The following is an 18,023-nucleotide window of genomic DNA, read 5'->3' as shown; positions in this document are numbered from 1 at the left end:
TAGACACTTCAAAGGCCTATGAATAAATATCCAAATCCCCTGGAATCAGAGGTTAGTAAACTATAAGTCTTTGAATCGCATAATCCCAGACTAATCTAATTAATGGATTTAAATAAATCCCCTGAAAGCAGCCTCCACAAAACTCTATAAAATCAATCTCAAGACAACATTTGCATTAGAGAGCTGCTGCATTCAAAGTGACAGTGTTGACCAAATTACTCAACTTTTTCTTCACTTTACCACCCTTCCATTTACTCAAAATGAACGGCACTGAGGGCAACAACTTCTACATCCCCATGTCCAACAGGACTGGGCTTGTAAAAAGTCCTTTTCTATACCCTCAGTACTACTTGGCAGATCCATGGCAATTCTATCTGCTTGCTGTCTACATGTTCTTCCTGATCTGCTTTGGATTCCCCATCAATGGTCTGACCCTGTACGTCACAGCCACAAACAAGAAGCTCCAGCAACCTCTGAACTTCATTCTGGTCAACTTGGCTGCAGCTGGATTGATCATGGTCCTCTTTGGATTCACCATCACCATTACATCTGCTGTCAATGGCTACTTCATCTGGGGACCATTGGGCTGTGCTATTGAGGGATTCATGGCTACACTTGGAGGTGAGAAATCTTTTGTGCAGGTTGTTGACTTTGGCTAGCATGGGTGCCAGTCTGTTTCTTATTGAATTGGCATTACAATGACAGCAATGAAGTTGGCGAGAGCATAAACACATCTGGAACCAGGCTAGAATTATCATTTGTCTGGAAAAGTCATTTATTAAAGCTCCAACTCAATTAAATTCAACTTGGAGACACAGGAGAGGAACGCTTCTTAGGTTTATAGTTAATCCATTAGGTGCTCTTTGATGATGGGATAAAAAACATTAGAACAAAAAGTTGATGCTGGATAGTAAACAATGCCAGTCAAGCCTTTGTGCAAACAAACTTCCAGAAGTAATTAAGGCCTTCTCATGTACTCTACTACTATCCAGTATCAACTTATTTTTGTTCTATAAATTCATTTTGGGACTAAATGTTTACAAGTTTTGAATTAGCACCACATGGGCACATTTGGCCTTTCGTAAGCTTTGTTGCCAGAAAACTGGAATAAATATTTATAGAATGTAAAGGTTCACTCTCCTGCTATCCATTCTTCTCCCCATATGGTACATTATTTAATTAGTGTTCACAGCATGTTTTAACATTTTAAGAAGTAGTTTCAGTAAAGTTCACGGATTTGGTATGCAATCAGATTTTTGTGAAATATACTCGGATAGTGTAACGATCGTCTGAAAGAGGGGACCAAGATGCAGCGTGGTAAGCGCTCATATTAACTTTAATGAATCCCTTTAAATAACACAAGACACCGAAAGCCAACAGTTCTGCCAGGTGAACACACAAGACAGAAAACAACTACCCACAAAACCCCAAAGGAAAACAGGCTGCCTATGTATGGCTCCCAATCACCGACAACGATGTACAGCTGTCCCTGATTGAGAGCCATACCAGGCCAAAACAAAGAAATACAAAACATAGAAAAAAGGACATAGAATGTCCACCCAAATCACACCCTGACCAAACCTAAAAGGAGACATAAAAAGGCTCTCTCAGGTCAGGGCGTGACAGATAGTCTCAATCAAGATTAAATAATTTAGATTTAATAAAATAATAGTCTGGTCATTTAGAAATAACGTTGTATCGTAAAATCCATTAAGTTACGGTCCATATCATGCAGCAGTTAGATCCCTTTCTCTGTTGTTTGCATCGCCATGCTCCAACCTCTTTTACCTTACAAATGCAGGACAAGCAAAAACAAATCTCTTTCCTTTCCTATCCTATACTCAATTCAAGGTCAGGTGGCTCTGTGGTCTCTGGTGGTGCTGGCAATTGAGAGATACATTGTGGTCTGCAAGCCCATGGGCAGCTTCAAGTTCAGTGTCGCCCATGCTGGTGCTGGTGTTGGATTCACCTGGGTGATGGCTGCCACCTGCGCTGTTCCCCCACTGGTTGGCTGGTCCAGGTACAGTGCATGTCATATGATGTAAAAGTAAAACACAAAGATACTACATTTCTCTGACACAGATTAAGCTTAGTCCTGGACTAAAAAGCTTTTTCAATAGAGACTATTGACTACGTGTTCTAATCCAGTAGAAGGCTTAAGATAAACCATCCCCTTGTGTTTCAAGTTGTAATTCATATAATTGTGATCTCTTAATCACATCAATTACACACTCATTATAAATTCAGGTGTAATGTCTATGAGATGAGATCAAACAATGATGTAGACAATAATAGGTTAGGTTTAATACAATGCATCACACATATAATGCATTTGGTCAATCATGGTATTCTCTAGCAAAAATTGTTGACTTTTTTGTGTTATTGCATTTTAGTGACATTAGCTAGGTTTCCATCCAATTGGCGACAGATTTCCATGCGAATTTTCTAAAATCTGCATTAAAACAATACACACATTTTCCCACCAGTGATGTGTTTCTATCAAATTGACTTGTTGCAGATAAAATGTTCTGCGGGATGACGAAGTTTACATAAAATACCTTTTGCGGTTAAATTCCATCTTTCCCGAATAAAACATTTCAAGTTAAATGGGTTTTCATCGCATTTTCAACTCTACTGATGGTTTTCTCATAAAAATGTTTTGTGTCATATAATGAGTGGTATTGGCACGCAGTTGGCTAGAGCACACATATAGCCTAAATTATGAGATTATTATTATTTGTCAATTGGCAGCCTTAGAATCAATTATCATGTCACCAGAATAAGACCGTTGCTTTTTATTGGAAAGAAGCATCATGCTCATCACTTTTCACTTTCACCACCCTCTGAAGTTCATCATAATTTATTGAATCTGTAACCTAATAAAGTGTATGCTTTAGCGATGAGTCATGGTGGAGGGGACCACACAACATGTAATTGCGTGACTCCAAGTTTACTTTGATCGTTATTATATAAATATTTGCTTGTAAAAGCTTTTCCACTGACATTTCTTCGTATAATTAACTTTACAGACACAAAAAGATCCCACCTTGTCTCGTGTATTTTGTTTTGTCGACATACCGAAACCTTTTCTGTGGAGATTTTGGTTGTTAGTCAAGGTTAACACTGATGATCTTCTTATAATGTATAATCTAAAACTGTCTCATCAACTGACTTTCCCTCATAGATACATCCCTGAGGGCATGCAGTGTTCATGTGGACCTGACTACTATACTCTGAGTCCAGGCTACAACAATGACTCATATGTCATATACATGTTTGTCTGCCACTTCATGGTTCCAGTCTTCATCATTGCCTTCACTTATGGAAGCCTTGTCCTCACAGTCAAGGCGGTATGTGGTTCTTAGACACAGAAAATGTAACTAGCAGACCCACAAAGTCGTAGCATTTGGATTCTTGTGCTAAGGATATGACTTCTAATAAGTCACACGAGCATTTATCTGGCTTCTCTTCATTTTCAGGCGGCAGCTTCCCAGCAGGACTCAGCATCCACCCAGAAAGCTGAGAAGGAAGTGACACGTATGTGCCTCCTGATGGTTATGGGTTTTCTGATTGCCTGGACCCCCTATGCCTCTGTTGCTGCTTGGATCTTCTTCAACAAAGGAGCTGCTTTCACTGCCCAGTTCATGGCTGTCCCAGCCTTCTTCTCAAAGAGCTCAGCCATCTTCAACCCAGTCATCTATGTGCTGATGAACAAACAGGTTGGTAACATGGGATTTTGGTCTTTCCTTTTTAGTGTTCAACAAATAGCTTGGTGACAGGCCACCAACAACATAAGCCTACTTATATCATAAAAGTAAATTCTACTGTCTGTGCTAGTACTCTAGCATCTTGACTCTTCCATCTCTGACATTGTGGTCTTGCTCTCTCTCTACAGTTCCGTAACTGCATGCTGGCTGCTGTAGGCATAGCAGCCCCTGAGGATGAGACTTCTGTGTCAACAAGCAAGACAGAAGTGTCTTCTGTGGGCCCTGCATAGAGACTTCCCTCATGCTGCACTTCCTGCCCTCTGATTTCTACCCTTGTCTGATGCTCTACAAAGACTGCTTTTGAAGACACACTTCTTTCACCAAATGGACATTAAACTGTATTGACCTGTAATGATAGGGCTCTGTTGTTCTCTCTATGCTCACAGACTGTGCCACTTAATGTAGTTGAGATTAGACTTGACATACATTTTATACTCGTCCAAAAGAAACAGCTGATTTGCCTCTTATAGGTGTTAACAAATGGATGAGCCTCAGACTTGCAGAACAGCTCTAATGTTTGTCTTGATGGATCATGAGATTGTATTTTTATCTTATGGTGAGGCCAGCAATTATTTTGTTGTCATAATTTCCTGTATATACAGTATTTTATAAAGAAATCTAGTACTAGATAAATACATGCATGCATGAAACTACAACTTTTTGTTTATATTTGTTTATTGATTTCTAGTCCAGATCATTAGCACTAATGTTGCAAATTCTACACATTCCTAATATAGGCTAGCCAATTTTGACTTTGTGGCTGTGTTAACTAGTTCACACGCTGGAAAATGGCGCCGGAAGGAATGGCAGCAGTTTTACGGGCGCCCAACCAATTGCGTTATTATGTGGGGGTTATTCGCGATATTTGAAAATTGTTTTGTACATAATGTTTCTGCAACCATATCTTACGGCAGAAAAGAGCTTCTGGATATCAGGACAGCGATCACTCACCTTTTTTTCAACAACAAGCAGGACTCACACGATATTCTCCAAACACCCAGCAGGGCTGACATCCCAGTTATTCGCAAGAAGAAGCGACGCAGGTACAGAGGACGAAGAGCCGGATGCCTCGTCCGGACCCGCAGAAGGCGAGTAGGAAAGCTGCCGTTACGTCAATATTACTCGCCAACGTGCAATCATTGAAAAATAAATTAGACGAGGTACGATCACGAATATCCTACCAACGGGACATCATAAACTGTAATATCGTATGTTTCACGGAATCGAGGCTGAATGACGACATGGATATTCAGCTAGCGGGATATATGCTGCACCGGCAGGATAGAACAGCACACTCCAGTAAGACGAGGGGGGGGGGGCGGTCTGTGCATATTTGTAAACAACAGCTGGTGCACGAAATCTAAGGAAGTCTCTAGATTTTGCTCGCCTGAAGTAGAGTATATTGTGATAAATTGCAGGTCACACTACTTGCCTAGAGAGTTCTCAGCTATACTTTTCGTGGCTGTTTATTTACCACCACAAACAGATGCTGGCACTAAGACCGCACTCAGTCAGCTGTATAAGGACATAAGCAAACAGGAAACCACTCACCCAGAGGCGGCGCTCCTAGTGGCCGGAGACTTTAATGCAGGGAAACTTAAATCAGTTCTACCAAATCTCTATCAACATGTTAAATGTGCAACCAGAGGGAAAACAATTCTAGATCACCTTTACTCCACACACAGAGGTGCGTACAAAGCTCTCCCTCGCCCTCCATTTGGTAAATCTGACCACAACTCTATCCTCCTGATTCCTGCTTACAAGCAAAAATTAAAAGCAGGAAGCACCAGTGACTCGGTCTTTAAAAAGTGGTCAGATGAAGCGGATGCTAAACTACAGGACTGTTTTGCTATCACAGACTGGAACATGTTCCGGGATTCTTCCGATGACATTGAATACACCACATCAGTCACTGGCTTTGTCAATAAGTGCATTGAGGACGTCGTCCCCACAGTGACTGTACGTACATACCCCAACCAGAAGCCATAGATTACAGGCAACATTCGCACTGAGCTAAAGGGTAGAGCCGCCACTTTCAAGGTGCGGGACTATAACCCGGAAGCTTACAAGAAATCCCGCTATGCCCTGCGACGGACCATCAAACAGGCAAAGCGTCAATACAGGGCTAAGATTGAATCATACTACACCGGCTCCGATGCTCGTCGGATGTGACAGGGCTTGCAAACTATTACAGACTACAAAGGGAAGCACAGCCGCGAGGTGCCCAATGACACAAGCCTACCAGATGAGCTAAATCACTTCTATGCTATCTTCGAGGCAAGCAACACTGAGGCATGCATGAGAGCATCAGCTGTTCCGGACGACTGTGTGATCACGCTCTCCGTAGCCGACGTGAGTAAGACCTTTAAACAGGTCAACATACACAAGGCTGCGGGGCCAGATGGATTACCAGGACGTGTGCTCCGGGCATGTGCTGACCAACTGGCAGGTGTCTTCACTGACATTTTCAACATGTCCCTGATTGAGCAGACCACCATAGTATCTGTGCCCAAGAACACAAAGGCACCCTGCCTAAATGACTACAGACCCGTAGCACTCACGTCCGTAGCCATGAAGTGCTTTGAAAGGCTGGTCATGGCTCACATCAACACCATTATCCCAGAAACCCAAGACCCACTCCAATTTGCATACCGCCCTAACAGATCCACAGATGATGCAATCTCTATTGCACTCCACACTGCCCTTTCCCACCTGGACAAAAGCGACACCTATGTGAGAATGCTATTCATTGACTACAGCTCAGCGTTCAACACCATAGTACCCTCAAAGCTCATCACTAAGCTAAGGAACCTGGGACTTAACACCTCCCTCTGCAACTAGATCCTTGACTTCCTGATGGGCCGCCCCCAGGTGGTGAGGGTAGGTAGCAACACATCTGCCACGCTGATCCTCAACACTGGAGCTCCCCAGTGGTGCGTGCTCAGTCCCCTCCTGTACTCCCTGTTCACCCATGACTGCATGGCCAGGCATGACTCCAACACCATCATTAAGTTTGCAGACGACACAACAGTGGTAGGCCTGATCACTGACAACGAAGAGACAGCCTATAGGGAGGAGGTCAGAGACCTGGCCGGGTGGTGCCAGAATAACAACCTATCCCTCAACGTAACCAAGACTAAGGAGATGATTGTGGACTACAGGAAAAAGAGCACCGAGCACGCCCCCATTCTCATTGATGGGGCTGTAGTGGAGCAGGTTGAGAGCTTCAAGTTCCTTGGTGTCCACATCAACAACAAACTAGAATGGTCCAAACACACCAAGACAGTCATGAAGAGGGCACGACAAAGCCTATTCCCCCTCAGGAAACTAAAAAGATTTGGCATGGGTCCTGAGATCCTCAAAAGGTTCTACAGCTGCAACATCGAGAGCATCCTGACCGGTTGCATCACTGCCTGGTACGGCAATTGCTCAGCCTCCGAACGCAAGGCACTTCAGAGGGTAGTGCGTACGGCCCAGTACATCACTGGGGCAAAGCTGCCTGCCATCCAGGACGTCTATACCAGGCGGTGTCAGAGGAAGGCCCTAAAAATTGTCAAAGACCCCAGCCACCCCAGTCATAGACTGTTCTCTCTATTACCGCATGGCAAGCGGTACCAGAGTGCCAAGTCTAGGACAAAAAGTATTCTCAACAGTTTTTATCCCCAAGCCATAAGACTCCTGGACTATTTTCATTGTGTGCCCCCCCCCAACCCCTCTTTTACGCTGCTGCTACTCTCTGTTAATCTTATATGCATAGTCACTTTAACTATACATTCATGTACATACTACCTCAATTGGCCCGACCAACCAGTGCTCCCGCACATTGGCTAACCAGGCTATCTGCATTGTGTCCGACCACCTGCCAACCCCTCTTTTTATGCTACTGCTACTCTCTGTTCATCATATATGCATAGTCACTTTAACCATACCTACATGTACATACTACCTCAATAAGCCTGACTAACCGGTGTCTGTATATAGCCTGGCTACTCTTATTTTCAAATGTCTTTTTACTGTTGTTTTATTTCTTTACTTACCCACACACACACACATGCACGCATGCACGCAAGCACACACACACACACCTTTTTTTTCGCACTATTGGTTAGAGCCTGTAAGTAAGCATTTCACTGTAAGGTCTACACCTGTTATATTCGGCGCACGTGACAAATACACTTCGATTTGATATCTGCTTTCTCATTGTTTAGAATGATCCCACCTGATCTTGCCTCCCAACTGCCTTCCTTTTTAAAATACATGTATTTTCATTGTTAGAGCATCCCTTAGAGTATCAAGTCAATATACACTTAGTGTACCAAACATTAGGAACCTTCCTAATATTCTCAGTCTGTCATGGAAAGAGCAGGTGTTCTTTTTACTTAGTGTACATTTCCAGCAAACACTTTTATCCAGAGCATCTCACAGTAGTGAGTGCATACATTTTCATACTGTTCCCCCATGGGGGATCATAACCACAACCCTGGCATGGCAAGCACCATGCTCTACTAAGAGAGCCACATGGGACTAATCAACTCACGCTTCATGATTTGAATTCCACCCACTGTTGCTGATGTCTTTCCTTCAGAGATCCATTCTGACCCACTGTTGATCCAGTCTGAACTCATTTTGAACTTGCTAATGTTGCTTAAGCAATGATTAAAAATATTTTCTAATATATTCCAATACTAAACTATTTGTATGTTCAAAGAAACTTTGTCAAATACTTGTTTCAAAATGTATTTGATATTAAAATACAGTAAATAGCATTTGAACCCAGGTCTGATGGATTTGAGGTTAAAACGCAGTGAATTGCCCCTTTAACTACATTCCCACTACCTTGGTTATAGAGATCTACACATTTATCACACTATAACTCATAGAGCTGAACTATCACTTTAAATACCATTCTATTACTACCGTGCCATAGTTCTAGTGTGCCACTCCATGATAAAGGCCTTTAGTGGCATAGTATTATCCCTATCCTTTTCCACTATTTATGCAAGATTAGTGTAATCTAGACACATAGGCTTGCAGAGCAGATGTAAAAATATCCCATGTGATTACACAAGGCAAGCTTAACCTCATCAATTGAGTTCACAATGTTTATTTCTGCATGGACAACCTTTTGTTAGAAATAACTTAAGTCATGTAAGAAATCACAGCATATACACTCATTAGCCTCTGAGATTTTCAGACACATTTTCAGACACATTCCAAATAATGAAATAAAGGCCTACACCTTGAAGTATATGGTGACTTGTAAACAGCTTAAGGAGATAGTTCAACTAGATTGACCTTAAAGTGACCAAAACAAAAACATACTCCATTGGTAATCTTTTTATTGTCACAAGCAGACTTTGTGAACAAATGGTGTAAAGTACAACAATCAAATATTGGTCTCATGTACATGTCCTAATGTTTTTGTTAAATCAGATTTACTGTTAAAACAGTTTTCTGACTAGACAGTAGCTAGTAATGTAGCAGTGGTGTTTTATGAGTAATGGAAGGGCTTATGTAGCAAAACAAATAAGAGAGACAATGAACTTAGAGTTCATTGTGTCAGCCTTAAACACGTATGTTTAGCTTTAAAAGTGTAACAGCTCTTTAGAACAGAAAAATAGGGTGTAAAAGAATAACATGCCTAATAATGAGTATGCTATAGAATATCAGGAGAGTTCCATTCTTATCAGATAAAAGGTATAAAATGCCTTTTCTTGGATGTGAATATCTTCATGGTTCCTTCATGGTCTGCAAAACCTTTGTGGATCCAACTTTGTCCATCTATCCACCTGAAATAGTCAAAACAAAACATAAGGATAACAAATAGTAAATTTAAAGTCACAATATGGAGTTTGAGTTTCAGCAAAATGGCAGCTGGAGTAATGCTATCTTAAAGTCATTGCTATGGATGTATGGATGTAAAGAATGACAGTTCATGAGTTTGAGATGATCGCTTTAATGCCGCAATCCTGAATTACTTCAGTACTTTTTTCTGCCAAAATTATGTCCTGCACCAATTTGCTATACACATGAGGGATGAGGCTGGAGAAATGTTGGGTTACGAGTGTGAGCACTCACAGTCCATGAGATCATCCTAATAATTTTAACCACATTTTGTAGTTATACGTTTGTTTACGAATACATTTTTTTCACAGTTGTATTAAGATCATTGGTTATTTACAAGCCTATATCCTAGAATCACAGAAGCACTAGATATTGCATACTATAGCCTACCTTTAGCTTTATGCACTTGTGGCACACCGTACGGATGTGTGTTTGGGAAAAAATGCTCATCATTTTCAGATGATCTGCGAGGCCCCAGAGACGATATATATTGTTCAGTATCGACCCGGAATAAACTTAACTACTGCTGTGCCGCCAAAATCCAGCGTATTATCCATGTGCAGTGATATCTTTCTCAACGTTTCCATGACTTGTGTTTCTACAAAGTCAAAACACATTCAGTAGTTTAAGGCTACTGAAAGTGACCATCACATTTTGCATAGGGCCTCTGGAGCTTAAAACACTCTGGACCTGACATCATGTTCCGGACGGTATCAATGGTCGCCAGCATGGTCTTCCGACCACAGTATGTGAGCGGAGCGAGAAGCGTGCCCAATTTGACTGGAGCGCAGAGCGAGTTTCCCAAAGGCTGCAGCGCCGTCATTCTCGACCTCTCCAATTTCGCTCCAGTAGAGCTCACTTCACTTCAGGAGCTCAGGGCATGCTTGGCCCAGCATGCACTTGTCAATTAGCTCGCAGTCTCGAGTCAGAATTAGACGTTCATCCATTTCTGTCAAACTTCGAAATTGTTGCAAATGTCAAATGTCGAAGTATTTAAGGTGAAGTTTAGACATTAACTTTTTGAGGTCAGGGTTAAATTTATACATTATTACCCAAAATCTTAAGGTTAAGCATTAACTACGAATGGTTAAGGTAAGAGTGCCAAAAAAAGCCCCCAAAACATTATATCGCTGGATTTGAACTTGCAATCTTTGGAAACAGAGGCAGATGTTTAAAAACCTCTAAAGGATCCGCCCCTTTTTTTCAATCTTCGCCTAAAATGACATACCCAAATCAAATTGCCTGTCTCAAATCAAATCAAATTTTATTGGTCACATATGCATGGTTAGCAGATGTTAATGCGAGTGCAGCGAAATGCTGGTGCTTCTAGTTCTGACAATGCAGCAATATCTAACAAGTAATCTAACAAATTCACACAAATGTAAAGGATGAATAAGAATATGTACATATAAATACATGGATGTGCGATGGCTGTGCAGCATAGGCAAGATACAGTAGGTGGTATAGAGCATTATATTGGGGTGGCAGGTAGCCTAGTGGTTGGTGCGTTGGACTTGTAACCGAAAGGTTGCAAGATTGAATTTTATTTTATTTTTATTTATTTCACCTTTATTTAACCCCGAATCCCCGAGCTGACAAGGTAAAAATCTGTTGTTTTGCCCCTGAACAAGGCAGTTAACCCACTGTTCCTAGGCCGTCATTGAAAATAACAATTTATTCTTAACTGACTTGCCTAGTTAAATAAAGGTAAAAACAAAAAAAACAAAAATATATATATATACATATGAGAAGAGTAATGTAGGATTTGTAAACATTATTAATGTGCCGTTATTTAAAGTGACTAGTGATACATTTTAAGTCCATTTATTAAAGTGGCGAGAGATTTGAGTCTGTATGTTGGCAGCAACCTCTTTATGTTAGTGATGGCTGTTTAACAGTCTGATGGCCTTGAGATTGAAAACAGCTTCTGTCTCTCAGTCCCAGCTTTGATGCACCTGTACTGACCTCGCCTTCTGGATGATATCGGGGTGAACAAGCAGTGGCTCAGTTGGTTGTTGTCCTTGATGATCTTATTGGCCTTCCTGTGACAGCGGGTGCTGTAGGTATCCTGGAGGGAAGGTAGATTGCCCTTGGTGATGCGTTGTGCAGACTGCACTACCCTCTTGAGAGCCTTGCGGTTGAGGGCGGTGCAGTTGCCGTGATACAGCCCGGCAGGATGCTCTCGATTGTGCATCTGTAAAAGCTTGTGAGTGTTTTAGGTGACAAGCCAAATTTCTTCAGCCTCCTGAGGTTGAAGAGGCGCTGTTGCACCTTCTTCACCACGCTGTCTGTGTCGGTGGACCATTTCAGTTTGTCTGTTATGTGTATGCCAAGGAACTTAAAAAAGTCCTCAGTCTTCTCCTTTGTTTTGTTGATATTGAGTGAGAGGTGTTTTTCCTGGCACCACACTCCAGTGCCCTCACCTCCTGTAGCTCAGGCCCTGAAGCAAGGATATGCATATTCTTGGTACCATTTGAAAGGAAACACTTTGGAGTTTGTGGAAATGTGAAAGAAATGAAGGAGAATGTAACACAATAGATCTGGTCAAAGATAATACAAAGAGAAAAACAACCGTTCTTTTGTATTTTTTTTGTACCAGCATCTTTGAAATGCAAGAGAAAGGCCATAATGTATTATTCCAGCCCAGGTGGCATTGAGATTTTGGCCACTAGATGGCAGCAGTGTATGTGCAAAGTTTTAGACTGATCCAATGACCCATTGTATTTCTGTTCAAAATGTTATATCAAGACTGCCCAAATGTGCCTAATTTGTTTATTAATAACTTTTGATGTTCAAAATTGTGCAATCTCCTCATAAAGTATCATGGTATTCTTTCACTGTAAAAGCTACTGTAAATTGGACAGTGCAGTTAGATTAACAAGAATTTAAGCTTTCTGCCAATATCAGTTATGTCTATGTCCTGGGAAATTTTATTGTTACTTACAACCTCATGCTAATCACATTAGCCTACGTTAGCTTAACCGTCCCGTGGAAGGAACACCAATCCCGAAGAAGTTTTAAACACTTCTAATTTGAACATTTGCAACAACTTTGAAACAACTTTCGTAAGCATCTGCCACTGATTCCAAAGTTTTCAACCTTAACCCTAACCTTAACCATTCAGAGTTAATACCTAACCTTAAGGTTAAGTTAAGGCATTAACTCCAAATGTTTAAGGTTTAGCCATTAACTCAAAATCTTAAGGTTAGGCATTAACTCCGAATGGTTAAGGTATGGGTTAAGTTTTGGGATAGGCTTAAAACAAAAATCTCAAAAACAACTTTCTATTGTTGGATTTAAACTTGCAACCTTTGGCAGTTGATTTCTTTTTTTCACTGGATTCAAAATTGCATCCTTTGCAATGTCCACAACTCATTGTGAAATCTGAAAATACATTTATCCCGAAAGCATGATGGTGTACTACATGCACTTGCTAACAGAAAGGAAGGAGGTGGTTAGCTTGCTAAGTGTATCATTGTAGCAAAGTAATTATAAACTAAAAATCAGATCTCTTAAAAGTTTTGTTCATTTTCATTCTATTTTCTATACAATAGGTTATCATTGATTTTGGACCAAAGGCCTGACAAATTACCTCTTTCAAGGAGTTTTCGGTTTTGATTGGGTTATATTGCCAAATCTTTTAAAAACCACTGACCAGCCTGGCAAGAGTGGCCCAAAGGGTGTTTTGCATCCCCAGTGGCTCTGCAAGTGCAGAAAGGGAATTCTCCGCTGCTTGCCTCATCTCCAGGCACCATCGTATGAGCCTGAAGCCACAGACTCTGTCCAAACTCTTGTTTCTAATAGTGAATTATAAGGCACTGTAGACTGAGCCTAATAAGGCATTTTTTCGTTTCATATTTAAATCTAAGTCACAGCCTATATGCGCAATTTATAAACTACAATGATTTAATATAACAAAATGTTGTTTAAATGCTGGCTAGTTCATGTTCCTGCCATCCTAGTGTGTTGCACTCACAAATGCTTCACAATTTATTTATTTTTAGGCTATAGCCATTGCCATTCAAATCGTATGGTTTGGTTTCAATACTTCAAAACCAAATGGTGGGTCCAGTTAGACACAAAAATAGATGGGTGTGATTTTGTTGATTTTAATTAATGGATTGAATTCGGAGTGGCAGTTTTATTTCCTGTGAGTGAGGAGTGGTTTTTAATGGAGTGGTTGGAAAAGACCAGGAGCTCTGGAGCTGTGCACAAGCACCGCTCCGTGAGCGTTGAGTGGGATTTCCAACAGCTCAACTCCGCTCACATACTCTGCTTCTGACAGTTGCCAGGAGCCATTTCAGCCAGATAATTGCAGACAGTTGTTGTGCTTTCTAACCTAAGACAATAGGGTCGCCAGATGCTCATAAATGTCTCTCTTTCTCTGGAAATGTCACGTCCTGACCAGTAAGGAGTCATTTTGTTATTGTAGTATGGTCAGGACGTGGCAGGGGTGTGTTTGATTTATGTGTCTCGGGTTTTTGGGTAATGTTCTATGTTGTCTATTTCTATGTTTGAATGTCTATTTAGTCTATTTCTATGCTCAGGTTTTGGTTTGGCCTTCAATTGGAAGCAGCTGTTCTTTGTTGCTTTCTAATTGGAGGCCATATTTAAGTAGGGGGTTTTTCTCACTGTGTTTGTGGGTAGTTATTTTCTGTATAGTTGGTAAGCCTTATAGAACTGTTTCGTCGGCTGTTACTTTTGTTAAGTGTTCACGTTTATCCAAATAAAATACGGAAGATGAGCACGATACCCGCTGCGCCTTGGTCCACTTTTTACGACGCACCTGAAAGAACTACCCACCAAGAAAGGACCAAGCAGTAGAGGAACTATATGGAGTCATGGACCTGGGAGGAGATCCTGGATGGGGCAGGACCTTGGCACCAGGCTGGGGAGTACCGGCGCCCTAAGGAGGAGCTGGAGGCAGCCAAGGCGGAGCGGCGCCATTACGAGGCTTTATACGCAGAGATTGGCAAGTGCGAGAGGCAGCCACCAAACATTTTTTTGGGGGGGCACACGGGTTGTATGTCTAAGTCAGGTCGTAGACCTGAGCCAACTCCCTGTGCTTATTACGGGGAGTGACGGATCGAGAAAGCACTGAGCTATGCGGAAATGCGCACTGTATTGCCCAGACGCATTCAAAGGCCGGTGCAAACGGTGAAAGCTCCTCAGTATGGCCAGGCTATGGTGAGCACTCAGCCAAGAAGGGTTGTGCAGGCTGTATGCTCCAGACCTCCAGTGCATCTCCAGGGTCCAGTTTACCCTGTTCCTGCTCCTCGCACTAGCCCTGAGGTGTGTGTTACTAGGCTGGCTCCTCCAAAGCCAGCCCCACGCACCAGGCCTTTAGTGTGCTTACCCAGTCCAGTACGTCCTGTTCCTGCTCCTCGCACTAGCCCTGTGGTGGGCGTCCCTAGTCTGGCGCCTCAAGCCAGCCCCACGCACCAGGCCTTAAGTGCGCAGTCCCCGTCTAGAGCTTCCGGCGACAGTGCCCCATCCAGTGCTTCCGGCGACGTCCGACGCTTCAAAAAAGAAGCCCCAAAAAAGAATTATAATAATATTACATTATATCATATTTTTTACACTTTCGAACATACGCATCCTGAAAAAAACGGTAACTGGGTGCAAGCAGAAGCTATAGACTACCTGTCCATACTTATCTACATCATCCTACAGAGGTATAGTAATAAAAAACAAACAATAATAAAACATGTTTTACATTAAAAACAAATGTTTAAACAAGGTCAGTGTGATAATCTTTATTCCCTGATGAGTTAGACAAAATCCACAGTGATTACGTGTTATAATCCCTTCCCTAATATCTGAGGATAAGATCAATTAACGAATTAGTTCGGAACAACCCTGCCTAAGCTAATTCAGCCAATTTTAGCCAATGACATATGGCACCAAAAGGGTATAAAACTCCCTGCCAGGTCACCCTAGCATAGGCAAAAGGTTCACAGCCAGATCAGATCTCATCTTGCCTTTCTCTTGCATTCATTGGACATCCACTGAGTAAAGATGCAGAACGGCACAGAAGGAAGCAACTTCTACATTCCCATGTCCAACCGGACTGGGCTTGTAAGGAGTCCTTTTCTATACCAACAGTACTACTTGGCGCCTCCATGGCAATACTATGGTCTTGCTGTCTACACGTTCTTCCTGATCTGCTTTGGATTCCCCATCAACGGGCTGACCTTGTATGTCACAGCCACAAACAAGAAGCTTCGGCAACCCCTTAACTTCATCCTGGTCAACTTGGCTGCAGCTGGAATGATAATGGTCCTCTTTGGATTCACCATCACCATCACATCTGCTGTCAATGGCTACTTCATCTGGGGACCATTGGGCTGTGCTATTGAGGGCTTCATGGCTACACTTGGAGGTAAGAAATCTTAAATACAGAACCTACAGAATCCACTTTAGATTAAACTGATTTAAATTAATGATAAGCTGTATCCAAAGCAAATGTTAATCAATTTGGAACTAAAAGGACTGTACTCGGTGTTATTTAAATCCATTTAGAACTGAAGTAACTGACTTTGGATTGTGGTTTCATTTTCCAGGTGAGGTTGCCCTGTGGTCTCTGGTAGTGCTGGCTGTCGAGAGATACATTGTGGTCTGCAAGCCCATGGGAAGCTTCACGTTCACTTCCACCCATGCTGGTGCTGGTGTTGCATTCACTTGGGTAGCTGCTATGGCTTGTGCTGCTCCCCCACTGCTTGGATGGTCCAGGTAAGCTGTAACCAGTGTAGGAAATTTGAAGTAACATCAAATGTTATTCACATGCTATTCAAGTCATGCTCCATCCACCACCAATCCTACTCACTCACACACAATGATAATATTGTGCATTTCTATTTCTTAGGTACATCCCAGAGGGCATGCAGTGCTCATGTGGACCTGACTACTACACCTTGGCCGAAGGCTTCAACAATGAATCATATGTGATTTACATGTTCAGCTGCCACTTCATCATCCCAGTCTGTTTGATCGCCTTCACTTATGGAAGTCTTGTCCTCACAGTCAAGGCGGTAAGTGACTTCTTACACAAACAACATTTATCATGCAGTTCCACATAGTGTGCATAGTACAAAATGATAGTTCTCCACTCTGATGTCTTGATTATCTTCATTTTCAGGCTGCAGCTTCCCAGCAGGACTCAGCATCTACCCAGAAAGCTGAGAAGGAAGTCACTCGTATGTGCGTCCTGATGGTTTGTGGTTTCATGATCGCCTGGACCCCCTATGCCACCCTCGCTGCCTACATCTTTTTCAACAAAGGAATTGCCTTCAGTGCCCAGTCCATGGCTATACCTGCCTTCTTCTCCAAGAGTTCAGCCTTGTTCAACCCCATTATCTATGTGTTGATGAACAAACAGGTTGTTAAAATTATACCTTTTTTTTAACCTTTTTTACTTACTCTTTGAGTTTGACCTAGCAGCAATGTAATATATTGTTTAATGTGTCATGCTCAATGCTTTTCATTCGTTTCCCTTCCAGTTCCGTGGCTGCATGCTGGCCGCTGTAGGGATGAAAGCAGAAGAAGATGAGACTTCTGTGTCAACAAGCAAGACAGAAGTGTCTTCTGTGGGCCCTGCATAGACTTTCCCTCATCCTGCACTTTCCAACCTCTGATTTATACCCTTGTCTGATGCTCTACATGGACTGCTTTTGAAGACACGCTACTTTCACCAAATGGACATTATACTGTTTTGAGCTGTAATGATTGGGCTCTGTCACTCCAGATAACACAGAAGTGACAAAAGCAGGGCAGTGTATTGACATTCATCTGAACCCATCTCTTGTTCTCTATGATCTCACCTGAGTCGACAGACAGTCCGTTGGATAGTTTGGAGGGCTATAATTGGCAATGATGAAATCTTAAGCCGAGCTCAACAATAAGACACAATCTAGTCAACCCAGTTCACAAGGCAAATCTATACACTCACATACTGTGTCACTCAATGTAGTTGAAAATAGACTTGACATACATTTTATACTCATCCAAAAGAAACAGCTGATTTGCCTCTCATAGGTGGTAACAAAAGGATGAAACTCAGACTTGCAGAACAGCTCTAATGTTTGTCTTGATGGATCATGAGATTGTATTTTTATCTTATGGTGAGGCTAGCAATTATTTTGTCATTTCCTGTATATATTTTATAAATAACAAATTATAGTACTAGATAAATAAATCCATGCATGAAACTACTTTTTTGCTGTTATTATTTTCATTTGACAACTGATTTCCAATCCACATCAAATATAACATCTCATTAGCACAAATTCAAGTATGTAGTATACATCTTATCAGCTACAACTATACACTACCTCCAATCAGTAGATCTTAAAGCTGAAAAAGATCATGAAACATCAGTGCATTGCTACTGGAAAACACTGTCACTGCAGTTTA

General features: G+C 41.8%; 2 protein-coding genes across 2 annotated transcripts; both read left to right on the top strand.

Moving 5' to 3' along the window:
* Positions 1 to 260: 260 nt before the first annotated feature.
* On the top strand, positions 261 to 4,220 carry LOC115150343 (green-sensitive opsin-3-like). Its single transcript, XM_029693534.1, has 5 exons — positions 261 to 621; positions 1,852 to 2,020; positions 3,185 to 3,350; positions 3,480 to 3,719; positions 3,896 to 4,220. Exons 1-5 carry the CDS (start codon positions 261 to 263, stop codon positions 3,995 to 3,997), a joined length of 1,038 nt encoding a protein of 345 aa, XP_029549394.1. The 3' UTR covers positions 3,998 to 4,220.
* An 11,348-nt stretch (positions 4,221 to 15,568) lies between these two features.
* LOC115150342 (green-sensitive opsin-2) lies at positions 15,569 to 17,822 on the top strand. The gene is made up of 5 exons (XM_029693533.1): positions 15,569 to 15,993; positions 16,175 to 16,343; positions 16,477 to 16,642; positions 16,750 to 16,989; positions 17,111 to 17,822. Exons 1-5 carry the CDS (start codon positions 15,630 to 15,632, stop codon positions 17,210 to 17,212), a joined length of 1,041 nt encoding a protein of 346 aa, XP_029549393.1. The 5' UTR covers positions 15,569 to 15,629; the 3' UTR covers positions 17,213 to 17,822.
* Positions 17,823 to 18,023: the final 201 nt, after the last annotated feature.

The sequence above is a fragment of the Salmo trutta genome, chromosome 16 (genome assembly GCF_901001165.1).
Source record: "Salmo trutta chromosome 16, fSalTru1.1, whole genome shotgun sequence".
Lineage (NCBI taxonomy): Eukaryota > Metazoa > Chordata > Actinopteri > Salmoniformes > Salmonidae > Salmo > Salmo trutta.
Note: the sequence above shows the minus strand (reverse complement) of the source record. Positions and strands in the feature narration are given on the sequence as shown.